The 21,879-nt window shown below is 39.6% G+C and overlaps 1 protein-coding gene across 1 annotated transcript in view; it reads left to right on the top strand.

Moving 5' to 3' along the window:
- The window catches only part of LAMB4 (laminin subunit beta 4), a 125,145-nt gene that overhangs the window by 60,499 nt on the left and 42,767 nt on the right, over nt 1-21,879 (top strand). Inside the window, exons 13-19 of the mRNA XM_060196406.1 lie at nt 1,671-1,750; nt 2,323-2,473; nt 7,690-7,821; nt 15,319-15,504; nt 17,224-17,354; nt 18,248-18,368; nt 19,155-19,332. Of these exons, the coding sequence (XP_060052389.1) occupies nt 1,671-1,750; nt 2,323-2,473; nt 7,690-7,821; nt 15,319-15,504; nt 17,224-17,354; nt 18,248-18,368; nt 19,155-19,332 (979 nt within the window). The remainder of the gene's footprint in view (nt 1-1,670; nt 1,751-2,322; nt 2,474-7,689; nt 7,822-15,318; nt 15,505-17,223; nt 17,355-18,247; nt 18,369-19,154; nt 19,333-21,879) is intronic.

The raw sequence follows: 21,879 nt of genomic DNA, 5'->3' as shown, positions 1-21,879 counted from the left end.
AAAGAAGAAGAAAGAAAGAAAAAAAAGAAAGAAATTTTAAAAAAAGGTTTAAATGCATTGTAGATTTCTGTGATCTTTCATTGACTCTACTAAATATATAAGAATGCATATCTAAACAGTAAAAATAGACTTTTTTTCCCTCTCAAGTAGGGAGTTCAAAACCAGTTTATTATTTTATTTTTAATCTCCAATTTTGGCAAGCACCATGACATTTTGGAAAGGAAAAAACAAAAACTTAACCTAATAAAGAACAGTGACCTTGATGTGTCTGAAGCAATGAAGCAGATAAATAAGAAACATATGTTGACAGGGACATAGTTCTGTGCTAGCATTTTCAGACACTTTACTGAAAACATATGAAGATGAGGCAGAGGAGATAGGGAAAGAAAAAAGAAAATAAATGTGGAGCAGGAGCTCCATGTAAGGATGAGTCAGGTCAGCTAAAGTTTGCACTAGGAAGGTGAGTCACATCCCATAGACTTAGGCTAAATTCTTTCATTGATAATTTAACTGCCACTGTGCAATTGACTTGATTGTATTTTCCAGAAGAAAATTACTAAGCAGGGGATCCCATGGGGGGAATTGCCCACTATGGCTGAGCCCACGTGTCCACAAAGAGCTTTATATTCATATGTATATGACTGTGGTCATGCTGTCCCCAAGTGTCCATCTTATATCTGTAGACTGTGTTGAGATGGCCAACATAGCAGCACACCCTGCTTCACAAACATTTTCATTGCCACATCCTGAGTGAAGCAGCTTAGTTTATATTGTTTTCTACATTTGGAATTTGGAAACTTTTTTGAAGTCTTTTGCTGTGTTTTATAACAAGTTATATCACTTTTTAATGTTTAAAATAAGTATTTCTTCACTGAAATGGGGTATAAAATTTCACCAGTTACAAAAAATGATAGCTTCTTAACAAAGCTATCTCAAGCAAGAGGTTTATGTTCGTTAAAATCTAATGTTATCTGGACATATTAAACTGAAGTTTAAGTGGGAAAACTTTTCCTTGAGAATTTTATAGGAAGTTCTATCAGACTTAAGAAATAATTGTTTGTATCTGACTAGCTGTTTATATTGAATAAAGGTCAAGATGTTGCAATGATGAAAAAGTCTTGAATAACAGACTTGGCTCTCTCATGTAGGTTCACATTATGCCTAAAGCATTTTAAAATGAGTAACACTACTAAAACTAAAAAAAAAAAAAAAAAAAAAACATAAGATCACAAAATCAGCTTGAGTTTTTACCCTCATACACTACAGTGTTGTATAATTAAAAATCCCTAAGGCTTTTGTGGTAAGAAGATCTATTGGCTTTATAAAAAAAAAAAAAAGCAATTGTAAATAAGCTAATAGAAAAACTTCTCAGACTGCCCTTCTTAGCTTGAGGTTAAATTGAAGCTGTCAGAAGAACAGGTTTTCCATTGTTTTCACATGAAGTGATTCACTGGCAATCCATCTGTCTCCTTTACTTCAAGTCTTGGAGACAGAAGGTAGGTAAGTATCTCTCTTACCAAAGGCACAAACAAGAAAGGTCCCTGTGTGGTTGTTTAGGTGGTCTGGCTATTTACTATGCATCAACTGAATTAAAGTGAACTTAATATAGTTCAGAGAAACAAATACCTTTCCAGCTGGAACCAAGTGAGTTTTGTCTTTTCTTTGTACAGGTTGGATACTGGGGACTGGAAGATCATCTCCATGAATGTTCTCCCTGTGACTGTGATATTGGAGGTGCTATTTCTAATGTGTAAGTCAGTAAAATGAATGGTGCTATTATGGCAATAATGCTTACTCATATTCCCACATAAAAGCACATTTTCTTCTGATATGCTCATAGTCACAAGGGAATTATTTTACTCCATAATGGGCAAAGGGAGTTGCAAAATAATAATGTTGAGACAGTGGCTCCAGCCCAGTTGGTTTAGTTTACTCTATATGCGTTCAAGGGAGAGATAAGCATCTCCTTCCTAGGTATCCCACAAAGCAGTGGGCAGACTCCTAAAAACTTGAGATTTGACTTGCAGAAAATATCAAATTTTTGCCACCCTATAAAAAGAAGACTAAGTCTATATGCTCTCCATTCCCCAGTGTTTAGAGGGAAATCAAAGATCCATGGAGGAAAGAAGTGACTTCATGGATCTGAGTATGCTTTTCAAGGCAAGGTGTGCAGAGCCTATAGGCTCTCTGCATCCTCCTGCAGGGCAAATGTTTGATCATGGTTTCTGTTCATACTCAGGGGGCAGGTACCCTAGCACCCCTAGCTTTCATTCTCCACTCCCTCCCTCCATGTTTGTTAGTGATGGCTTCATTTCTTCTCAGGTGCTCACCCAGGGATGGGCAGTGTGAATGCCGTCCCCATGTGGCTGGCCGAAGTTGCTCAGAACCAGCCCCGGGTTACTTCTTTGCACCTTTGGATTACTATCTCTATGAGGCAGAAGAAGCTGAGCCACTACAAGGCCTTTTGCCTTTGGTTTGTATTTCATTTACTCTTCTTACAGACATAATTCTTTTTTTTTTAATTGATTTAATGATGTTAGATAAGACCGTAGGACAAGAGGGGTACAATTTCACACAGTTCCCACCACCAGAGATCCACATCCCATACCTTCCATTGGACACTTTCTATTCTTTATCCTTCTGGGAGTATGGATGCAGGATCATTGAGGGAGGCAGGGCTTCTATAATTGCTTCTCTGTTGAACATGGGCATTGGCAAGTGGGTCCAAACTCCCAGCCTGTTTTTGTCTTTCCCTAGTGGGGCAGGGGTCTGGAGAGGTGGGGTTCCAGGGTACATTGATGAGGTCCTCTGTCTGGGGAAGTCAGGTAGGCATCATGGTAGCATCTGCAACTTGGTGGCTGAAAAATGCATTAAGCTATAAAGGAGAACAAATAGTTTAATTTGTTAACCTAAAGGTAAGAACAGAGCAGATGAGATTTGTGGGGTCTGCATTTGGAAAAAGCTATGAAGTCTCTTTTAGGCATATTTCAAGGGGTCCATGACTTTACTAATTTTTGCCTGACCTCAACAGTTAACATGCAGGTGGACCCAAGGTACTGTTTGAGGAGATGGTGTCAGAGTTGGAAATAGGACTAGCAAGCTGGATCAGGAAAGAGAGTAGTTCCCAAATATGAAAAGAGTAAATACCATTAATTGTAAACCCCATCGATCTGATCTAGGGCCCATAGTCAGCACAGGAACCTGTGTAACCTCTGCATTCCTGTGAGTCGGAGCTCACATTCTGTACTCATAGCTAGGAACATTCTAGGCTGTACTCATTGCAGGACCCATCTCTTCAAGTGGCAGAATATGCTGACCCAGCCTCCCTTTGGAGTCCCTACCATTCTTGTTCCACATTGAATTGAGAGCAAGGTCCTGTAGAGGCCCACAAGAGTGTCTACTATGTTGTCCTTGATGGAGATAACCAGTGACTAAACAGTGACAGTGGAGAGCAAGATCTGTTAGAGGTCTAGGCCCATCATGTCTATATGGGAATCCCAGAATTCCCTGACTAGACCCCAGGTAATGGGGTGGCCTGGTACTGACCAAAGAGCCATCATTAAAGTATGCTGGTCTCTTTCCCTTATCCAGCCTTAGTAGTCCCTACTTTGACAGATGTAATTCTTATATGAGGCACATGAGAATGAATGCAGGATCTCAAGATAGCTAAAAGAGGCCTCCACAGGCCAGTTTCCTACTCTTTGTTCTCTCTCTCTCTCTCTTTCTCTCTCTCTCTCTCCTCTCTCTCTCTCTGTCTCCCTCTCTCACCCTCTGTCTTTTGAAAGAACAATAAAGAGATCGGGAAAGCCATATAAAAAGGCAAGACACCACAGTAGCTCTCCACTGGCCATGAAGCTCCCCAGTGCTGCCCATTGTACTTCCATTGTGTACTGAGTTTCTACCCAGACAGGCAAGCTACCTCCCGGAATGCTCACAGAAGTTGTTTGATTCAATGTCTGTAAATAAGCACAGTACACTCTTGAGATCATGCTGATAGAGCTCTGGAGAAGTAAGGTTCCAGGTCAGAACCAGAAAGTAGGACTATAGCAGGTGAGAATAGAGATTTTAGGGTCATTAAAAACAATGATGTCTATTTTAGGTATGTTCCTTGGGGCCCATGACTTTAGTAATTTTTTGCCTGAGCAATGGAGGTGGTCTAGAAATATCATCTGGGAAGATATAGTCAGAGTTGAGAATAGAACTAGAAATCTGGACTAGGGCAGAGAGTAGCTCCCAAATTTGAAGAAACTATATAAGTACAATTAACTGTTTACCCCGTCAATATGACCCAGGGCCTAGATATATTCATATTTAGCACAGGAGCCTGTGTAACCTCTAGTCCTTGTCAGTCTAAGCTCGCAGTCCATGGTCACAGCTGGGAACATTTCAGGGACCAGTCTTCCTCAAGTGGCAGAGTAGGATGACTCAGCCTCCCTTTGAAGTGGAATGGCCCCTACCATTGCTACTTTGTAATGAGGATAAGTCCTGGAGAGGCCCTTGAAAAGGTTTATGATGATGTTCCTGATGGAAGTAACTAGTGATGGTAGAGAGAGGGATCTGTTAGAGGTCTAGGCCCATTGTGTCTATCCTAGGATTCCCTCACTTGGACCCCAGCTGATGGGGTGGTCTGGTAGTGATCAAAGAGGCCATCATTAAGTGAGCCAGTCTCTTGCCTTTTTCAGATTTGTAGTCCTTTCTTTATCTGATGCGTTTGGATTTTCTTCCAACTGTTAAAGCACTGAGTGTCGTTTGTTGTATCCATATTGGTCTATAGGCAAACTCTAGTCTTTAAGACAAGATTTAATTTGAAAAATGGGCAAATTTCTTCCAGGTTCCAGTAATTGTCATTTTCTAAGAGCTCTTTCTTAACTATATACTACTAATGTGTGGAATGAAAATAGCTTTTAAGAAGCATGAATGTTTCCTTTCACTGACTGGAATTGGGGCAGATGCAGGGAACTTTTATTGTTCCTACTTAACACTTCTTCATGTGGTATATTGTACTGTGTTTGCACCAGGATTATTACTAAAGCTCAGTACCTAAACAACAATTCCATCATTTCCTGACAACCTTTTTTGTTTGTTTGTTTCTAAGATTTTATAAGAAGTTCTAGATCTATATTTTATTTTGTTATTATTTATTTATTTATAAAATAAATAACAAGACCACAGGATAAGAGTAGTATAATTCCACATAATTCCCACCACCAGAACTCCGTATCCAATATCCCATATCCCTTGATAGCTTCCCTATTCTTTATCTATCCCTCTGGGATTATAGACTGAGGATCATTATGGGGTACAGAAGGTGGAAGGTCTGGCTTCTGTAATTGCTTCCCCACTGAACATGGACATTGACAGATCTATCCATACTTGTAGCCTGCATGACAACCATTTTTTTTCCCTTTGATAGAGAAAGAGAGAGAGAGAGAGAGAAAAAATAGAAAGATACAGATGCAGCACTGCTCCATTGCTCATGAAACTCCCTCTACCATAGGTGAGAACAGAGAGAGTCAGGTGCAGATGTGTTTGACTGGGTCCACCATCATCTGGACTTACAGTTTTTAATATTGGATCTTGATGATGACTAAAAAAACCTTAAATTTGATATTTTCATTTAGGTTCTGGTTGTGAAGTAATAAATATATACATATATATTGACCTTGGCCTTCATTTCTAGAAAAAAAATCCTAAAGCCTGTATAAGTTTCTAAGTTATAGAAGCATCTTTTATTCTGATAGATGGTCTTTAATCGCAGTACCTGACACAGGCTTGTGAATCCGTAGGAATTTCCACAGTGATAGAAAGTCTTTGCTTCTAATAAAAATATTCCTGGTGGACTCAGCATAGAGGGTAGCCACCAGAAAGATCAAGTCATGATGAGAAGCTTGGCATTTTTCAGCCTCACACCCTATTTTCCAGGGAGAGGAGAAGGACTGGAGGTGCAAATTAATGAGTGACTATATACAAATACTGGAGACTCCATAATAATTCTAGAAATATGGAATTCATAGAACTTCCAGGTTGGTGAACACATTCATGTGCAGGAGAATAGTGCATCTCAGCTCCACAGGCATAGGAATTCATCTGACTTCTTATCTATATTCTTAGCAAATCATTTATCATATAGAGCAATATGCATGATCAGTGTTTCTGTGAACTGTTATTGAAAATTAGGGTACTCCAGGAGGAGGTCATGGAAATCACAATTTTTAGCTAGCCATCAGAAGCATTTGGTATAGTCATTCTTGGGAACTTTTAAAAATAAAATTCTTCATAAATAAAAATTATTAAAAAATGAAATTCTTTAAGAGGAAAGCTAAGAGCAATTGGTTTGGGGCATATGTAAATCTAAAATGTTTAATAAATCTTATTTAATAAATATTAAATAAACATTTAGTAAATCTTTAAAAAATATTTAATAAATCTATTTAATATGCTATAACTGTCAGGTTTCTTCAACTTTTTCTCAGAATTTCACAAAGAATTGTATTTGCACTTTTTTTTTTTAACCTCCAGGGTTATTGCTGGGGCTTGGTGCCTGCACTACGAATCCACTGCTCCTGGAGGCTACTTTTCCCCCCTTTTGTTGCCCTTGTTGTTTATTGTTGTTGTTATTATTGTCATTGTTGTTGGATAGGGATGAAAGAATCGAGAGAGGAGGGGAAGATAGAGAGGGGGAGAGAAAGACACCTGCAGACTCGCTTCACCGCTTGTGAAATGACCTGCCTGCAGGCCGGATCCTTATGTATCCTTGCGCTTTGCGCCATGTGCTCTTAACTCACTGAGTTACCGCCCAACCCCCTGTATTTGCACTTTTAAGAATCATCATAAGTTTAGTAGAAAATAATGTAATATTGTCTCAGTTTAAATTTTCACTAAAATTTGCAGATGCTACCACGACCCCAATGTGACTTCCCTGAACAGATGACCTCACCAATGTGTACTGGAACCCCACCTTTCCAGACCCCTGCCCCACTGGGGAAAGACAGAAACAGGCTAGGAGTATGTACTGACATGCCAAAGCCCATGTTCAGCAGAGAAGCAATTACAGAATCCAGACCTTCCACCTTCTGCATCCCATAATGATCCTGGGTTCATATTCCCAGAGAGATAAAGAATAGGAAAGCTTTCAATGGAAGGGATGGGGTATGAAATTCTGGTGGTGGGAATTTTGTGGAATTGTACCCCTCTTATATAATGGACTTGTCATTCATAATTAAATCAATAAGAAAAGAGTAAAAAGTATGTCACTAAAATATCACCCTTTAAAAATAAAGCAAATATGGGCCAGGTGATGGCACAACTAGTTGAGTGTGCACATTACAGTGCATAAGGACCCAAGTTCAAGTCCCTGGTTCCCACCTACTGGAGGGAAGCTTCATAAGTGGTGAAGTAGTTTTCTCAGATGTCATTCACTCTCTTTCTCCCCTTCTCTTCTCAACTTCTCATTGTCTCCATCCAAAATAAATCAATTAAATATATTTAAGAAAACTAAGCAAATACATGGCATTTTGGTCACCAAAATTTTCTTTTCACAGAAGAAAAAATACTATAAACTGCCTACATTACTTCTTCCTGAGATAAATAATGACTACCTTTTAAATTCAGATAAAATCTGAAACTCTTGAACTATAATATGACTGGAATTTTGTTGCTCACTTACATGTTCTTTCTTTTCTTTTCAAGATACTATCAACAGCTTTGCCGACATGTGATGTGTATTTCCAGCAACAAGGAAATGATTTTTTAATTGACAAAGAAAATATAGTACTGAGAAGAAATCAGAAGAAAAACATACATATTCATGAGCAGAGTAAGGTAAACACTTTTCTTTCTTTCTTTTTATTTTATTTTATTTGGCCATTGTCTGTTCTGCCACAGGTAATGTGGCACTTAGAATCATGCTTGGCCTATACAGATGCTCTTTGTAAGAGCTTATCCTCAAGAATAGAATAGAAGCAAGGAAAAAACAAACTTAAAATAATAGAGTGTCAGGGGAGATTTAACTTTTTTTTGACATGTAGAATCACACACTTTGAATTAATAATTTCTTGATATTTAAGTTGGGAGAGGTGAGGTGCTGAAGTATGAAATCCCTAGGTGGAGAAAAATAAAAGACTCATACCATGGAACTTAGAAATAAAATCACAACTAGAACAGAGTGGGTCCAAGCTTGACAAAGCATTGCACTGTTTTTCTTAAAGCACAAAGATATTTGAGCATGGCTTTTAGGCCACTGAAATTACAAACCCTTTTATTTCTTTGTATTCAAATCATGGCTATATATTAACTACTGCATTGTAAATGAACTCACTAGGCAACACTGTGCTTGACAAAATATAAGACTCACAGATCTTCACCAATAGCAGAAGTGGAGAGGAAAGGTGACTCACTTCTCACTCCTCTTTTTCAAGTGGGAAGACTTCTCAGTCTTCATAGGCATGTACCTTATGCATAGAAACAAGGAGGAGGCAGAACAAAGCTGCCATGATAGGAGCCCATAGGCCAAGAAGGCAGAATACCACTCAGAAAGCCTTTTTTGGGTCTTCCCATCCAGAAGAAGTCCTTTTATTTCTTAATATATTGGCTTTATTGTTGTTTCTCATTGTTTATTAATGATTTAACAATGTTATTGTTCAATTATAAAATTTCAGGTGTATGATTTTAAACCCAAACACTGTGTATGGCTTTTCAGAAGTTCTGATTCACAACCAAGTAATCCCAGAATTACAAGCACCATGCATCCCCAAAGGCAGCATCTCAAATATCCAAAACAAATAAATGAACAACAAACAAGCAAACAAGAAAAAAAATCTTTTTACAACATTTGCTACTTGTGCTCTGAGAAATCTATTGAAAGAATACATCCCCCAGCAAAACTCAGGAGGATGTTCTGGACCAGGAAAGTTGCCCACGGGTACAAACGGTACATCTGGTGCACTCCTAAAGGGGTGAGAAAGTGGTTCCAAAAGATAAACTCATAACAATGAGGAATTTAAAAATAATAATAATTTATATACAGAATCAACAAATTATATAACTATTTTACAGCTATATAGTCACATCTATAATCTGTGTTTATATATGCATCTGTCTTTGTTACTGAATTTTTAGAGGCTGAGAGAAGTAAAAGAGACTATAGCAGCAAAGCTTCCTCCAGTACAGTGAGGTTCAAGCTCAAACCTGGGTGGCGCACATGGCAACATAATACACTACCAAAGTGAGCTATTTCTCCAGCCCTCTACCTTCATTCTTACCAAGACAATTTGAATGCTGCACAAAACCATCTGGACTGTTTTTATTTCATTTCTTCATTAGCTCTTTCTGTTGTTTTCGCCGGGCTATGTTGTTTTCGCCGGGCTGGCTTCACGGGCGGGTAACAGACGACCAGGGATTCATGGTTGAGCTGTAGGCAGTATCTCTTTATTCATGCAGGACGCAGCACAATCTAAGTTGAGCTAAGCTAAACTCAAGGTACCCTAAAACTCACAATGCTGTCTTTATATATACTTGCCAAGTAGGGTGAAAACAGGATGTGACATAGAGAGGGTGGAGAGAAAAGTGACTGGTGAAAATCAGAGTGTGACAAGGAGGGGGCAGAGCAGGCGAGAATCCTATCACTGAACCACCAATGCCCTGGAGGGAGGGTGGTGCTTGTTAACAGTGGTTATGTAAATAGAATGCAGTGGTTATGTAAATAGAATAGTGTTTCTTTCTATCCTGAGCTTATTGGTGAATAAGGAAAGATGGAAAGAAAAAAATAAAGTATGGTCACCCTATCTTTCTCTTTCTTTCTTCTCACTATTCTGTGTAAGGTGTTGCCTAATATAGGAGTTGTGTGAATGATATGATAGCAGTCCTAGCTCATTTGGGTCTCTTAGACCACCTTTTCTTTCTTTCTGCTTTCAAAGCAGAATGAAGGTTAGAATAAAAAGTGACTCCTTGGAGCTGTTGGTACCCTGAATACTTGATTATGGACAGAAAGTGCTTACTTTGTACTCACCTTGAGTTTCACTGAACTTTGCATGCATAGATAGAGTCCACTTGAATCCTGTGCTCAAGGCTAACAGGTGCACTCTATGTGAACAGGCCACGCTTTTTATGGTGTTTTTTGTTCGTTTGATTGTTTGTTTGTTTCCTCTCATGTGGTTACTCTACTATCTCAACAAACTTCACTTTCAAAACAAGTTGGAGATGTTATTGGCAGAGTGTTAAACCAAGTATAGTATTCTTTCAGGCATGAAGACCTATATAACTATACAAGTCTCATGCTTGGGAAGCTATTCCTGTCTACATATTCCTTCCATTAAGTTTGCTCCATGCAGGCACAGTTCCACTAGGATTAGATGGGTCACGATTCTTGGGGAAATTTACAAAAGTAAATTGATGGGACACACTGAAGCTTCAGCTGCTGCAGCTAGTCTCAAGGCTGTAAACTGATACTCACTATCTTTCTCCTTCCTGGCCAACTATTCCAGATTCCTCTCTTCCTCAACCAGCCAGCAGTTGTGCTGAATGAAATGACCCAGACCCTCATTCCCCCAAGTTATGGGTCTCTGGTTACCATTACCTTTATCAGGTCACACATATGGGAACATAAGAGGTGCTTCAGTAGATTACCTCAGTGCCATACCTCTCTCTCCTAACCCCACCTACCAATTAGAGTAACTCCTTTCCAGGATTGTTAGTCTCTGGTATGAGAAGTCCAGCCAACCATGGTGTAATTGTGACTTTAAGGTAGTAGAGTTCTTTGTGTCCAAGAATCAAGACATCTATATCCATAGAATCTAAATTGGCAAGGGAAAGAAGTCCAAACTCCTGTGACTACTGAGGGTGGCACTGGATGCGATTGATTGCTCCTACTTTATTCTCAAATCCAAACTCTCCAAACTGAGACTCAAAATACTAAGACATAGCAGCATCACATCAAGGCCATTGACTAAAAAAGTAAACAATATCTTGAAGAATGCTGCCTCATCTCACAGCATGAGTGCCAACATCATATGATCACTGTTGCACTTATTTTGTTTTTTAAAACATTTGTTATGATAATGAGAGAGACCAGAGGACTGCTTGGTTTGAGCATAATCACCTAACATAAGGTGATTTTGGAGGTTGAACCTGTGGCCTCTGAGGCCTCAGACATGCAAGTTCTGTGCTGTACTAGGCTGAGTTATCTTCCCAATCCACTTCTTTTTGCTTTAAAGTGGGTCTCTTGGCCTCTATTTTTCAGAAACTCTGTAAGCCCTTGGAAAGCAGTGCTGGGCAAGGTCACAGAGTGTCTGATTCTCACTCTCATAGACCATGTAACATTGCCTTGAACCAAGGGATCCACTTCTCTGTTCTTCAGTATAGGGGATCAGTGTGATATTTTGTGGGATATCTGGATGTATAGAACCTATAGGGTTATACTGAAATGGACAACATCCCATGTGAATACAACTGTTCTAACCCTTTAAACACACACACACACACACACACACACACACTGTATTTAAATACCTGTTTATCAGGTTTCCAGGGTGGTATTAATCTGTTCTGGAAAAGATCATCCAGCAAGACAGCTGCAAGTTGGGCTGTTTAAGAGTTAGATTTGTTTTTAAAGTTTGTATCTCATAATCACACTGCTTCCCACAGAGAAGGCTGCCTTTGGCTCCTGACATAGATGACATATACATCTCGTATGAAATTTCAGTCTTCTCTGAAGTCCTGAAACTTTTACAACTAATTCCTGTGCCTGGTCTTCAGCCCTTCCTGACCTTTTCTCAAAGAAGATGAACATCTCTTTTAAATGCTACAGGGAAGGCCTTCTGATGTTCACTTTTTACCTTAAATTGGTGATCAATAGGATCAACAAGATAGCTCACGTGGTTAGTGTGTCTGCTTTGTCATGCCTACTGCTTAAATTTAAGCCCAGCTCTTACCACACTAAAGGAAGCTTTGGTGTTGTGATATCTTTCCTCTTTCCTTCTGTCTCTTTATCTGAAAAAGTCAGCTCACAGTGGTGAAGACCCAGAGATGGAAAAAAAAAATAAGAGAAAAAATAGGAAGAAAGGAAAAAAGAAAGAGAATGAGATGTTGATGATTAATTACCCTAGGGATCTCTCATTAAAACATCAGTAACATTTAACAACAGCTACCCATTTCAACAGTATTCATAGTTATTATTTCTACCATATTTCTCAATGCCAGAAATGTTGCTTACCAATGCCTCCCCGCCCCCTCTTTAGCTTGTCCCAGTTCTTCACAGACAATTGATTTAGCAGCCACTCTGCTATTTATTGATAGGGGTCTTGCCAGGGGTCACCCATACATGTTATACACAGGGATCTTCACTACCAGCTAAACATAGACGTTCCACCTCTAGAATTGCGTCTAAGAATTTTCCTTTAGATGTTCTGTCAACTGTTTTTGGTCAGGTGCTATGAAAGCAGAAGTTGAGATGGAATTCAGTGGCCTATGATTTATTAAGAAGTGTTTTTCAGGAAAACTCTCCTACCCAAATACTAATCAGGCCCAACGTTGCTTAGTTTATGTATTTGGATGCGATTGGGTACAGGGGTGGGGTGTGGGGATGGGGAGGATAAGGCCATAAACTCTTCAGGAAAAAGTCAATGAGAGTAAAGAAAACAAGAGCAGAGAGAAACAAATAAAGTAGCATGTTATTTCAGGTAAAACAGTGACTAGACCCATAGAGGTGCTCAGAGGCCCATTAGAGGGCAGGATCAACCTCTGAAACCAAGTAGTCATTGACTGTGCTGCCCTCTGGATGGGGTTGGGGATGACGAAAGAGTGGGGTAAGATGGGAGAGCAATTCCCTGGAGAAGAGCATAACTGCGAGCTGTTAGAAGTCACAAACACAAGGTATGTTGCACCAAAGCAAAAGAAAAGGAGGGAATTTGGGTCCTGGTGCATGATGGTGGAAAAGGACCTAAGTTAGGGGTAAGAATATGCTGGGAATACTGTGAGAACCAGGTTGAGCCTGGTGAGGCTTTTCCCATTGAAAAATGGGGAACTGAGGAAATGAATCTCCCTGTCAGACTCCCTCTTACTAAGCTTGAGCTGGGGAGAAGCATGGGCCTCAGTTTTTGCTTCCCTGTTAGCTCTTCCGTCTCTAGAAACCCTGCATTTTTCTGCCTCCAGGGGCTCTGCATTCCTTAAAACATTAAGCCAGCTGTACATTCCTTGATACAATGGCCCACTCTATTATTATCTACATATCAATGTTCTGCTTTGTCTAACAAATGACTTAAGGTCTCCTCCCTATTTCCCCACCCATTCCCATTCTGCTCATTTCCTACCCTCAAGACCCTCCCTGCCTACAGGGTATTATTAATCCTACCAGTTAAACCCCTCACAACAGTTGCTAAGGAAGTTCTTACCTTTCCCAGACCCCTTATACCTTTCTCTGCCCCTTTCCTAACCATGTATGGTATTGTCAAGCCACTTCCGTTTCTGACTTGGGACTTCCATTTTCAGGCCTTGAAGAGCACGTGCACTTGGACTGGGATGCTCACACCAGCCCATGCGCTTTGTGCCATGTGAACTTAGCCCGCTGTGCTACCGCCCAACTCTGGGGCACTCGGATGAATAAAGTCTTGAATGGCCTCGCAGCCATGGGCTCAGTTCCTAGGTCATCTCTCTCGTGTCACTAGCCTGACAAGAATATTCTGCAGACATCAATCATGTACCCATGTATCAACAATTGTACTGTACCCATGTATCAACAGCTGTATTGTAAACCATTAACTACCTCCTCCACCAACAAAGCAATTTAAAAAATACATTTAAAAAAAAAAAGAAGTCACATATACACATCAGCTGTAGGATGAATGAACCAACCAGGTAAATGGTGACCCAGGAGGGGCATCTACAGTAATTGTGAGAGTATTTCTTTAATGCTTATTAAAGAAACCATATACTGATGAGTTTCTTTTTTTTTTTTAATATTTTATTTAATTTATTTATTCCCTTTTGTTGCCCTTGTTGTTTTATTGTTGTAGTTATTATTGTTGTTGTCGTCGTTGTTGGATAGGACAGAGAGAAATGGAGAGAGGAGGGGAAGACGGAGAGGAGGAGAGAAAGATAGACACCTGCAGACCTGCTTCACCACCTGTGAAGAGACTCCCCTGCAGGTGGGGAGCCGGGGTTCGAACCGGGATCCTTATGCCGGTCCTTGTGCTTTGCGCCACCTGCGCTTAACCCGCTGCGCTACAGCCCGACTCCCTACTGATGAGTTTCTATCCTCTGTCTATGTAAACCTCATCTGGTGGTATTTCTTATTTACATTGGATTATCCAGCAAGATTCAAAACTCTGTGGCAGGAACGCTATCCTATTCATTTCTGTGTGTCTAATTTACTCCTAATTCAGAGGCTGGCATGGAATTGATACTAAATAAACATTTATCAAAAGAAGAGCAGTTTGGGGTAGATCACAGACTGACTTGAACTCCAGGCTAAGTAATTTGGGTGTGATTCTGTTGGCAGCTATAAAGAGTCTGAAATACTTGTTGGCAGCCGAGCATAATATGTATTGGAATAGGGAGAGAATGAAGAGAACAGCCAAAATGCTGTGGCAGAAATACAGGAGAAAAAAAGTTAAGCAGAAAGAGAGTTCCAGTGGAGTCTAAGTGTGGATAGACTGATGCAAACGTCATTAAAGAAGTGTTAACTACAAGGTCCAGATGGCCCCAGGTTGACATTCAGTATAGAGACAAATAGTTTTGTATTTATATCCTACCCCACCCTCCTAGCAACTGAAAAGAACATTTCACTGGTTTTCATGGAAGAAAGAAAGAAAGAAAGAAAGAAAGAAAGAAAGAAAGAAAGAAAGAAAGAAAGAAAGAAAGAAAGAAAGGAAAAATCCATATGGGCTTTCTCATTGTCAGACACAAACAGGCAAAATTCATGCCCTAAGCATGGGAACATTTTCTTTTTCTCCTTATTTTGGCCATGACCCCATGACCGTATCTGAGAGAATTCAAGGTTATCAATGGGGTATTTGTTCAGTTCACTGGCATACAGGATACTTAAGATTAAGGCAGTTTTCTATTACAGTGTATTCAAAGCAACCATTCTATCAATATACATAATACTTTATATGCTCCAAAGCTACTGATTCAGCACATTATTCTAGTTGTTTTCTGGACAGTTTCCTGGTTGGAATAATTTATCAGTGTTTCAGATGGATCATATACAATATGTAGCAGGAAATACATGTTGTAGTTTGTTGTGTATGTCTGTTTTTTTTTTCCCCTGAACTCTTCCAGGCAATAACTATAGGCAAAGTTATGTATATTTCTCTTCCATTTTAGGACTTTATGACTTTCAGCCAGATGCCTGCTGTTGACATCATTTTTCGAGATCCAATTCCTTGGGCCCCAGTTACATGGACTGGACCTGGATTTGCAAGGGTTCAACCTGGGGCTGGCTTGAGATTTATTGTCAGCAACATTCCCTTTCCCATGGACTTCATCATTATGATTCGCTATGAAACACAGGTACCCTTCAGCCCTAATTGCTTCTGTGGAGTTGAAAAGCTAAAATACATCCTCTAACCAAGTATTTTAATTCTGCTCTTACTAGATAGGTTCATAGGTTGGGAGAGAGACACAGAGAGAGAGAAGGAAGGAGGGAGAGGAAGAGGGAAAGGGGGAGGGACAGAAGAAGGGGAAGGGGAAGGAGAAGAAGAAAAGCACATCTGGAGAGCATTATAAAAATCAGGGCTTTCTAGAGCTATTACAGTAACACACACACACACACACACACACACACATATGCTTTATTCCACAGAGAGAAATTACAGTTGGATTTATATATTTAAGTTAGGAATTTTAAGAAAGTGGTGATGGAATGTTTATATAAGAACAATAAATAACTAGAATAACACAAATTCTACCCCTTTGGAGCTTTTTTAAAAATAAAGCATTAATAAATTATGTATACACAGAGTTTAAAATTCAGAGCATTGCAGAAGTGTTCATTTGCATTTGGATTTTTCCCTGAAACAAGAGAAAAACTGCAAACAGGCTGCATATCTTGCCTCCCAATGTATTGCTACCCCTTTTGAGAAAAATGTAAGACAGAAGAAAGAAAAGCATACTAGAAAAGCACTTGATCTAGACCAGGGTTTCTAGCCTTTTTTTTTTTTTTTTGAGAACCTGAAACCCCACAGACCATCTCCCCTGAGAACTATTTTATATGCTGAGTAGTGATGATAAGGCTACAGCTTCTAAAGTTCATCCAGGGCACACATTCTGGGAACTCACTGTGTATTGTATGACCTAAGTTACTTTGAAATTCTTGATATGACAAAATTCTCTATTTCTCACTTGCAAATGAAGATCAAAGGACTACAGTGAACTTTGACCTGGTGAGTGTGATAAGAAAGCCATTAAAATACATTTGTAAATATTCATTTTTCCACAGACAGAAGACATTTCTGACAGATTTTTTTAAATTGCCACCAGGGATATTGCTAAGGCTTGTTGCCAGTACTATGAATTCACTGCTCCTGGAGGCCATTTATCTCTCTCTCTTTTTTTTTATTTGATAGGACAGAGAAATTTAAAGGGGAGAGGAATATACAGAGGGAGAGAGAAAGACAAGACCTACTTCACCGCTCTTGAAGTGCCCCCTCTGCAGGTGGGGAGCAGGTTCTTGCACATGGTAATGTGTGCTCTCAACCAGTTGCACCTCCACTGAGCCTTATGACAGCTTTAGAAAGATTTTCCAAATTGTAAAGTTTCCAGAGTGTAGCCAATGAATATATATATATATATGTAGTATAGTAATATAATTATTAAATACCAAAATAATTTAATGTAAAGTATCTATATAATAATATAGAAAGAGTATATATCCTTTTGAGGAGGAAGTCACAATTTTTTCCTTTGTTCTGTAACCTAGGAACATGATGATTTAACTCTTTGGGTAGCAAAGACTGAACATTATTAGACTTATTGGGAATAACAGGATTTTCTCAGGTCCATGGATTATAGAGCTAACCAGAAGCAATATTCTACCTAACTCACAATACGAACTCCAGAGAGTTAATTCAGAGAGTAAACCTCTGTGACTTCTTTCAAATTTCAGGCTCTATTTTCTGAGTGGTCTATGGATTGTAAACTTCATTGTGCACATTATCCATTGGGTATATGCCTGTGCATGTATAGAAAGTCCCTGTGCTCTAACTTGGTGTTTTTGTTCTGTCTGCCCAGTCTACCACTGACTGGACTGCCCAGATTGTAGTGAACTCCCCTGAAGGGAGTCAACACTGTACACACAAGAGCCCACAGCAACAGCCTCTACACAGAAGCCCACAGTCTTTCAACTTACCAGCAACTTCCAGGTATGCTTGGGATCTGTGCTCAAACCTTAAAAATATCTTAGAATTCCATTCATATGTTAATAACCTGTATTCAGGAACCAATTAGAAAAAAACATATATTGAACAATACAGTAACATTTATTTGTCTGTTTGTTTATTACCACCAAGTTTATCATGGGGTCTGATGCTTGCGAAGTTCCACCAGCCATTTCTGTGTGTGTGTGTGTGTGTGTGTGGCGGGAAACAGAGAGAGAGATTAATATCCTTATATCTTGGCTTGAAGTCTTTTTTTTTTTTTACCAGAACACTGTTCAGTTCTGGCTTATAGTGGGTGGGGGGAGGATTGAACCTGGAATGTTGGAGCCTCAGGCATGAGATTCTGTTTGCATAACCATTATGCTATCTACCCTCCTCCCGGCTTGAAGTCCTGAATGTCTCTTTTCTTTTTCCCCAGATAGCTTTGAGATGTGAGAAAGAACAAAGGGATAAGAGTAAAGCATTCAGATTGGGTTGTCTCAACAGCAGAGTCTATAGAGTTTTATTCATTAAAGCCACTAACTTTGAGGCCATTGATTTTGCCTTATCAGAGGCTGCAGCAAAAGGAAACAGAGATCCCACTGTCGTTAACTTGGCAGATTGGCTTAGTCAACTTTGCTCCATCCTTTTCCCCAGAATTATCATGACAACCCATATCCAATAGTTTCCAAGACATTGACATTTTGCACAATCCTATGGAAGAGCCACAAAGTATATCATATGAACTTACTGCTACTCAATTTACCTGGACTGGCCTACCTCCCCCATATGGGAACCCACTTGATAGCACAGGTGGAGCATGATCAAATACTATGACTGGTTTCCATTAGGTAACTGTTCTTTTGTGGTGATTTTTTGTTCTATTTCTCTTAATACAGAATCGTGCTACTTCCCATACCCATCTGTTTAGAACCAGACATACAGTATTCCATAGATATCTATTTTTCTCAGCCTTTGGAAGGAGGGGCCCACACTCATTCACACATCCTGATTGATTCTGTAAGTACCACAGAGCTTTGTGGGTGCTTCCTTCTAAACTAAGTTCAAATGTAATACTGCTTTTAGACTGTGGTGAAATGTTTCTTCAGATGTGTAAATGTATTTATCTCATTAAAAAGTCACCTAATAACAGTTACAAATTTTATAAAATTATATGCACCAGTACTGGTTTGAAATATTTTAGATATTGCATTATTTGATCTTCTAAATAATCCTACAAGGTAAGTACCATCTTTGCCCCCACATCTTACAAACAGCAGAGTTGAGGCACTGCTCAGTACATGGTCAAGAGTCAGAGCCTAACTGCCTGATTCCAGAACTGATGCTCTGAATCACTGGGATATGTCAGCATTACAGAAAGAATAAGACAGAATTGTATGTTTTTTTCTTTGCTATAATCAATAGTCTTCTTCTAGCGTTTGCCCTTCTTCCGTAGCCAGTCAACAGCGTCAGGTTGAGCCTGATGTCTGCTTGTTGCTGGCTTTGAAAATGACTGGGATCCATGTGGATTCAGTCGGCTAGGAAGGATCGTCAGTTTCCCCAATAAATGGGTACTCACGGGTTGCACCACGAGAAGGTCGATCCAATGCATCCCATAATCAATAGTAATTCTTAAATACATTAAAAATCTTAAAATCTGCAATCCTAAGCAATTTGGGGAAGAGGTGGGGAGGAATGTGAGTCTCTTTTCAGCTATTATTTTTATAGATCTAATATTCTTATAGTTAGAATTTTGGACAATAGACAGATATGAATGTTAAGTATTTTTTCTCACTATTTCAAAAGCTTGGTCTGATTCCACAAATCAATTCTTTGGAGAATTTCTTCAGCAAACAAGATTTAGATGAGTATCAACTGTACAAATGTGCTGACATTGCCTCAGAGATGGTACATCAGGCTCTCCCCAGTGCTTGTGAGAGACTAGCAGTCAGCATGTCTGCCATGCTACACAATGGGGCCATGGGTGAGTATCCTTTTAGGGATCTACAGAAGTGCTGTTATCTGTACAAATGTTTTGTTATTGTTGTTGTTGTTGGAATCTGAGTGAATAACTTAACTGTTTTTAATCATCTGTTCCAGGTAACTAATCACCCAGTCAATTAGACACACACAGCAGCAGCCTGTTGATGTGTTAGAATCATTATATACATGCAGAGCACAGTAAATACATTAAAAAGTAATCTTACCATGCCTTCAAATACTACATTGCTGAAACAGTGATCCTAAACATGGATCCTGAGTATGGAATAAACTGTAAACAAATCTTTCACCTCCATACCTTATTTAAAGTAAGCATACTAGAATCCAAAAACATTACGTCATTTGCCCATTTCACTTGGCTACACAGTGGAGTTTTTCATCCTCAGCACTACTATAATTGGGATTGGATAATACTTGAGGGTGGAGAGGGTGGTTAACCTCTGTGTTAAAAGTGTTGAGCAGTACTTCTATTCTCTACTCAATACTAGTAGCACCCTTCTCTAAGTTGTGACGTTCAGAAAAAGTCTCTAAACTTTATTGTGTCCTCTGGAAGGTAAAATGACTCCCTCCCACACCCCCACCTCTGTAAGAACTGCTGATACCAAGTGATAGCTCCAAGGAGAGCCTGGACTTCCCTGAGCTCCATGAACATGTTTTTTCCATTACAGTGTGGAGCCATGAATTCAGGCCTCCTAAAATCTTGGAAAGGTAGTGAATGGGTGGATGAGGAGGTGACTCATTCAGCAGGTAGCACACATGTTTTGTTTTGTTTTGTTTGCCACAATGGTTATTGCTGGGGCTCAGTGCCTGCAATACAAATCCACAACTCCCGGTGGCCATTCCTTTCTTTCTTTTTTCTTTCTTTCTCTCTCTCTCTCTCTCTCTCTCTCTCTCTCTCTTCCTTCCTTCCTTTCTTTCTCTCTTTGTTTCTATTTTAATTTTCAGGGCAGAGAGAAACTGTGAGGGTAGGAGAGATAGAGATGGGTAGAGAAAGATAGACACCTGCAGACCTGCTTCACTGCTCATGAAGCATTCCCCCTGCAGGTGGGGAGCAAGGGGTAGAAACAGGATCCTTCTGCATTGTGGTACATGTGCTTAGCCCAGTATGACAAAGCCCTGTCCCCCACACATGTTTTGTAAACTTGAAGTCCTAGATCTAACCAAAGTAATCTAGGATGTCTCACTGTGTGTCTCATAAAGCACTTAAATACCCCTGTCCAGTGGAGAAGCAATTATAGAAGCCATACCTTCCACCTCTGCACCCCATCAAGATCTTTGGTCCATACTTCCAGAGGGATAAAAATTAGGGAAACTTCCAGTGGAGGGTAGGGGATATGGAACTCTGGTGGTGGGAATTGTACCCCTCTTATATGACAATCTTGTCAATCATTATTAAATCACTGATAAAAAAGAAACAATAAAGGAAACACAAAGGAGAACTTGAACTGGGTTTGGTGTATTGCACAAATGTAAAAAAAGACTCTCGTAGGAGAGGTGCAGGAGGGCTTTCAGGTCTAGGTGCACGGTGGTAGAGGAGGACCTTGACTGGAGGTGAGTGTTTTGCAAAAAACTGAGAAATTTTACACATGTACCAACAACTCTATTTACTGTAAACAACTAATCCCCCTAATTAAAAAAAAGACAAAATAAAGATACAGACTAAGATATATCCTAAGCAACCCAACACATCCATCCAAAAAGATCTGTGTACACGTATGTTCTTAGCAGCACAATATGTAATAGCAAAAACCTGGAAGCAACCCAGGTGTCCAACAACAGATGAGTGACTGAGCAAGTTGTGGTCTATATACACAATGGAATACTACTCAGCTATTAAAAATGGTGACTTCACCGTTTTTAGCCGATCTTGGATGGAGCTTGAAAAAAATCATGTTAAGTGAAATAAGTCAGAAACAGAAGGATGAATATGGGATGATCTCACTCTCAGGCAGATTTTGAAAAATAAGATCAGAAGAGAAAACACAGGTAGAACCTGAACTGGAATTGGCATATTGCACCAAAGTAAGACTCTGGGGTGGGGGGGTGGGGGCGGGGAAATACAGGTCCAAAAAAGATGACAGAGGACCTAGTGTTATATAGAAAACTGGGAAATGTTATGCATGTACAAACTATTGTATTTACTGTGGAATGTAAAACATTAATTCCCCAATAAAGAAATTTTAAAAAATCCAAAGAACTATGATCCAACTCTGATACAGATCATTAAGATTGAAGTAATCATTAATATTTGTTATTTAATATTAATAATTTAATATTTTAAAGCAATTGGTAAGGACAGTGGAGCTATCTAAGCATTAGAGCATGGGACTTACATGCCTGAGGCCCCAGATATCCAAAATCCAATCCCCTATGTCACCTAAAGCCATACCTGAATAGTGCTCTGGTGTGTGTGTGTGTGTGTGTGTGTGTGTGTGTGTGTGTGTGTGTGTGAGAGAGAGAGAGAGAGAGAGAGAGAGAGAGAGAGAGAGAGACAGAGAGTGAGAGAGAGAGACAGAGAGTAGTTCTCTCA

This window comes from Erinaceus europaeus, chromosome 8 (assembly GCF_950295315.1).
Source record: "Erinaceus europaeus chromosome 8, mEriEur2.1, whole genome shotgun sequence".
Classification (NCBI taxonomy): Eukaryota; Metazoa; Chordata; class Mammalia; order Eulipotyphla; family Erinaceidae; genus Erinaceus; species Erinaceus europaeus.
Note: the sequence above shows the minus strand (reverse complement) of the source record. Positions and strands in the feature narration are given on the sequence as shown.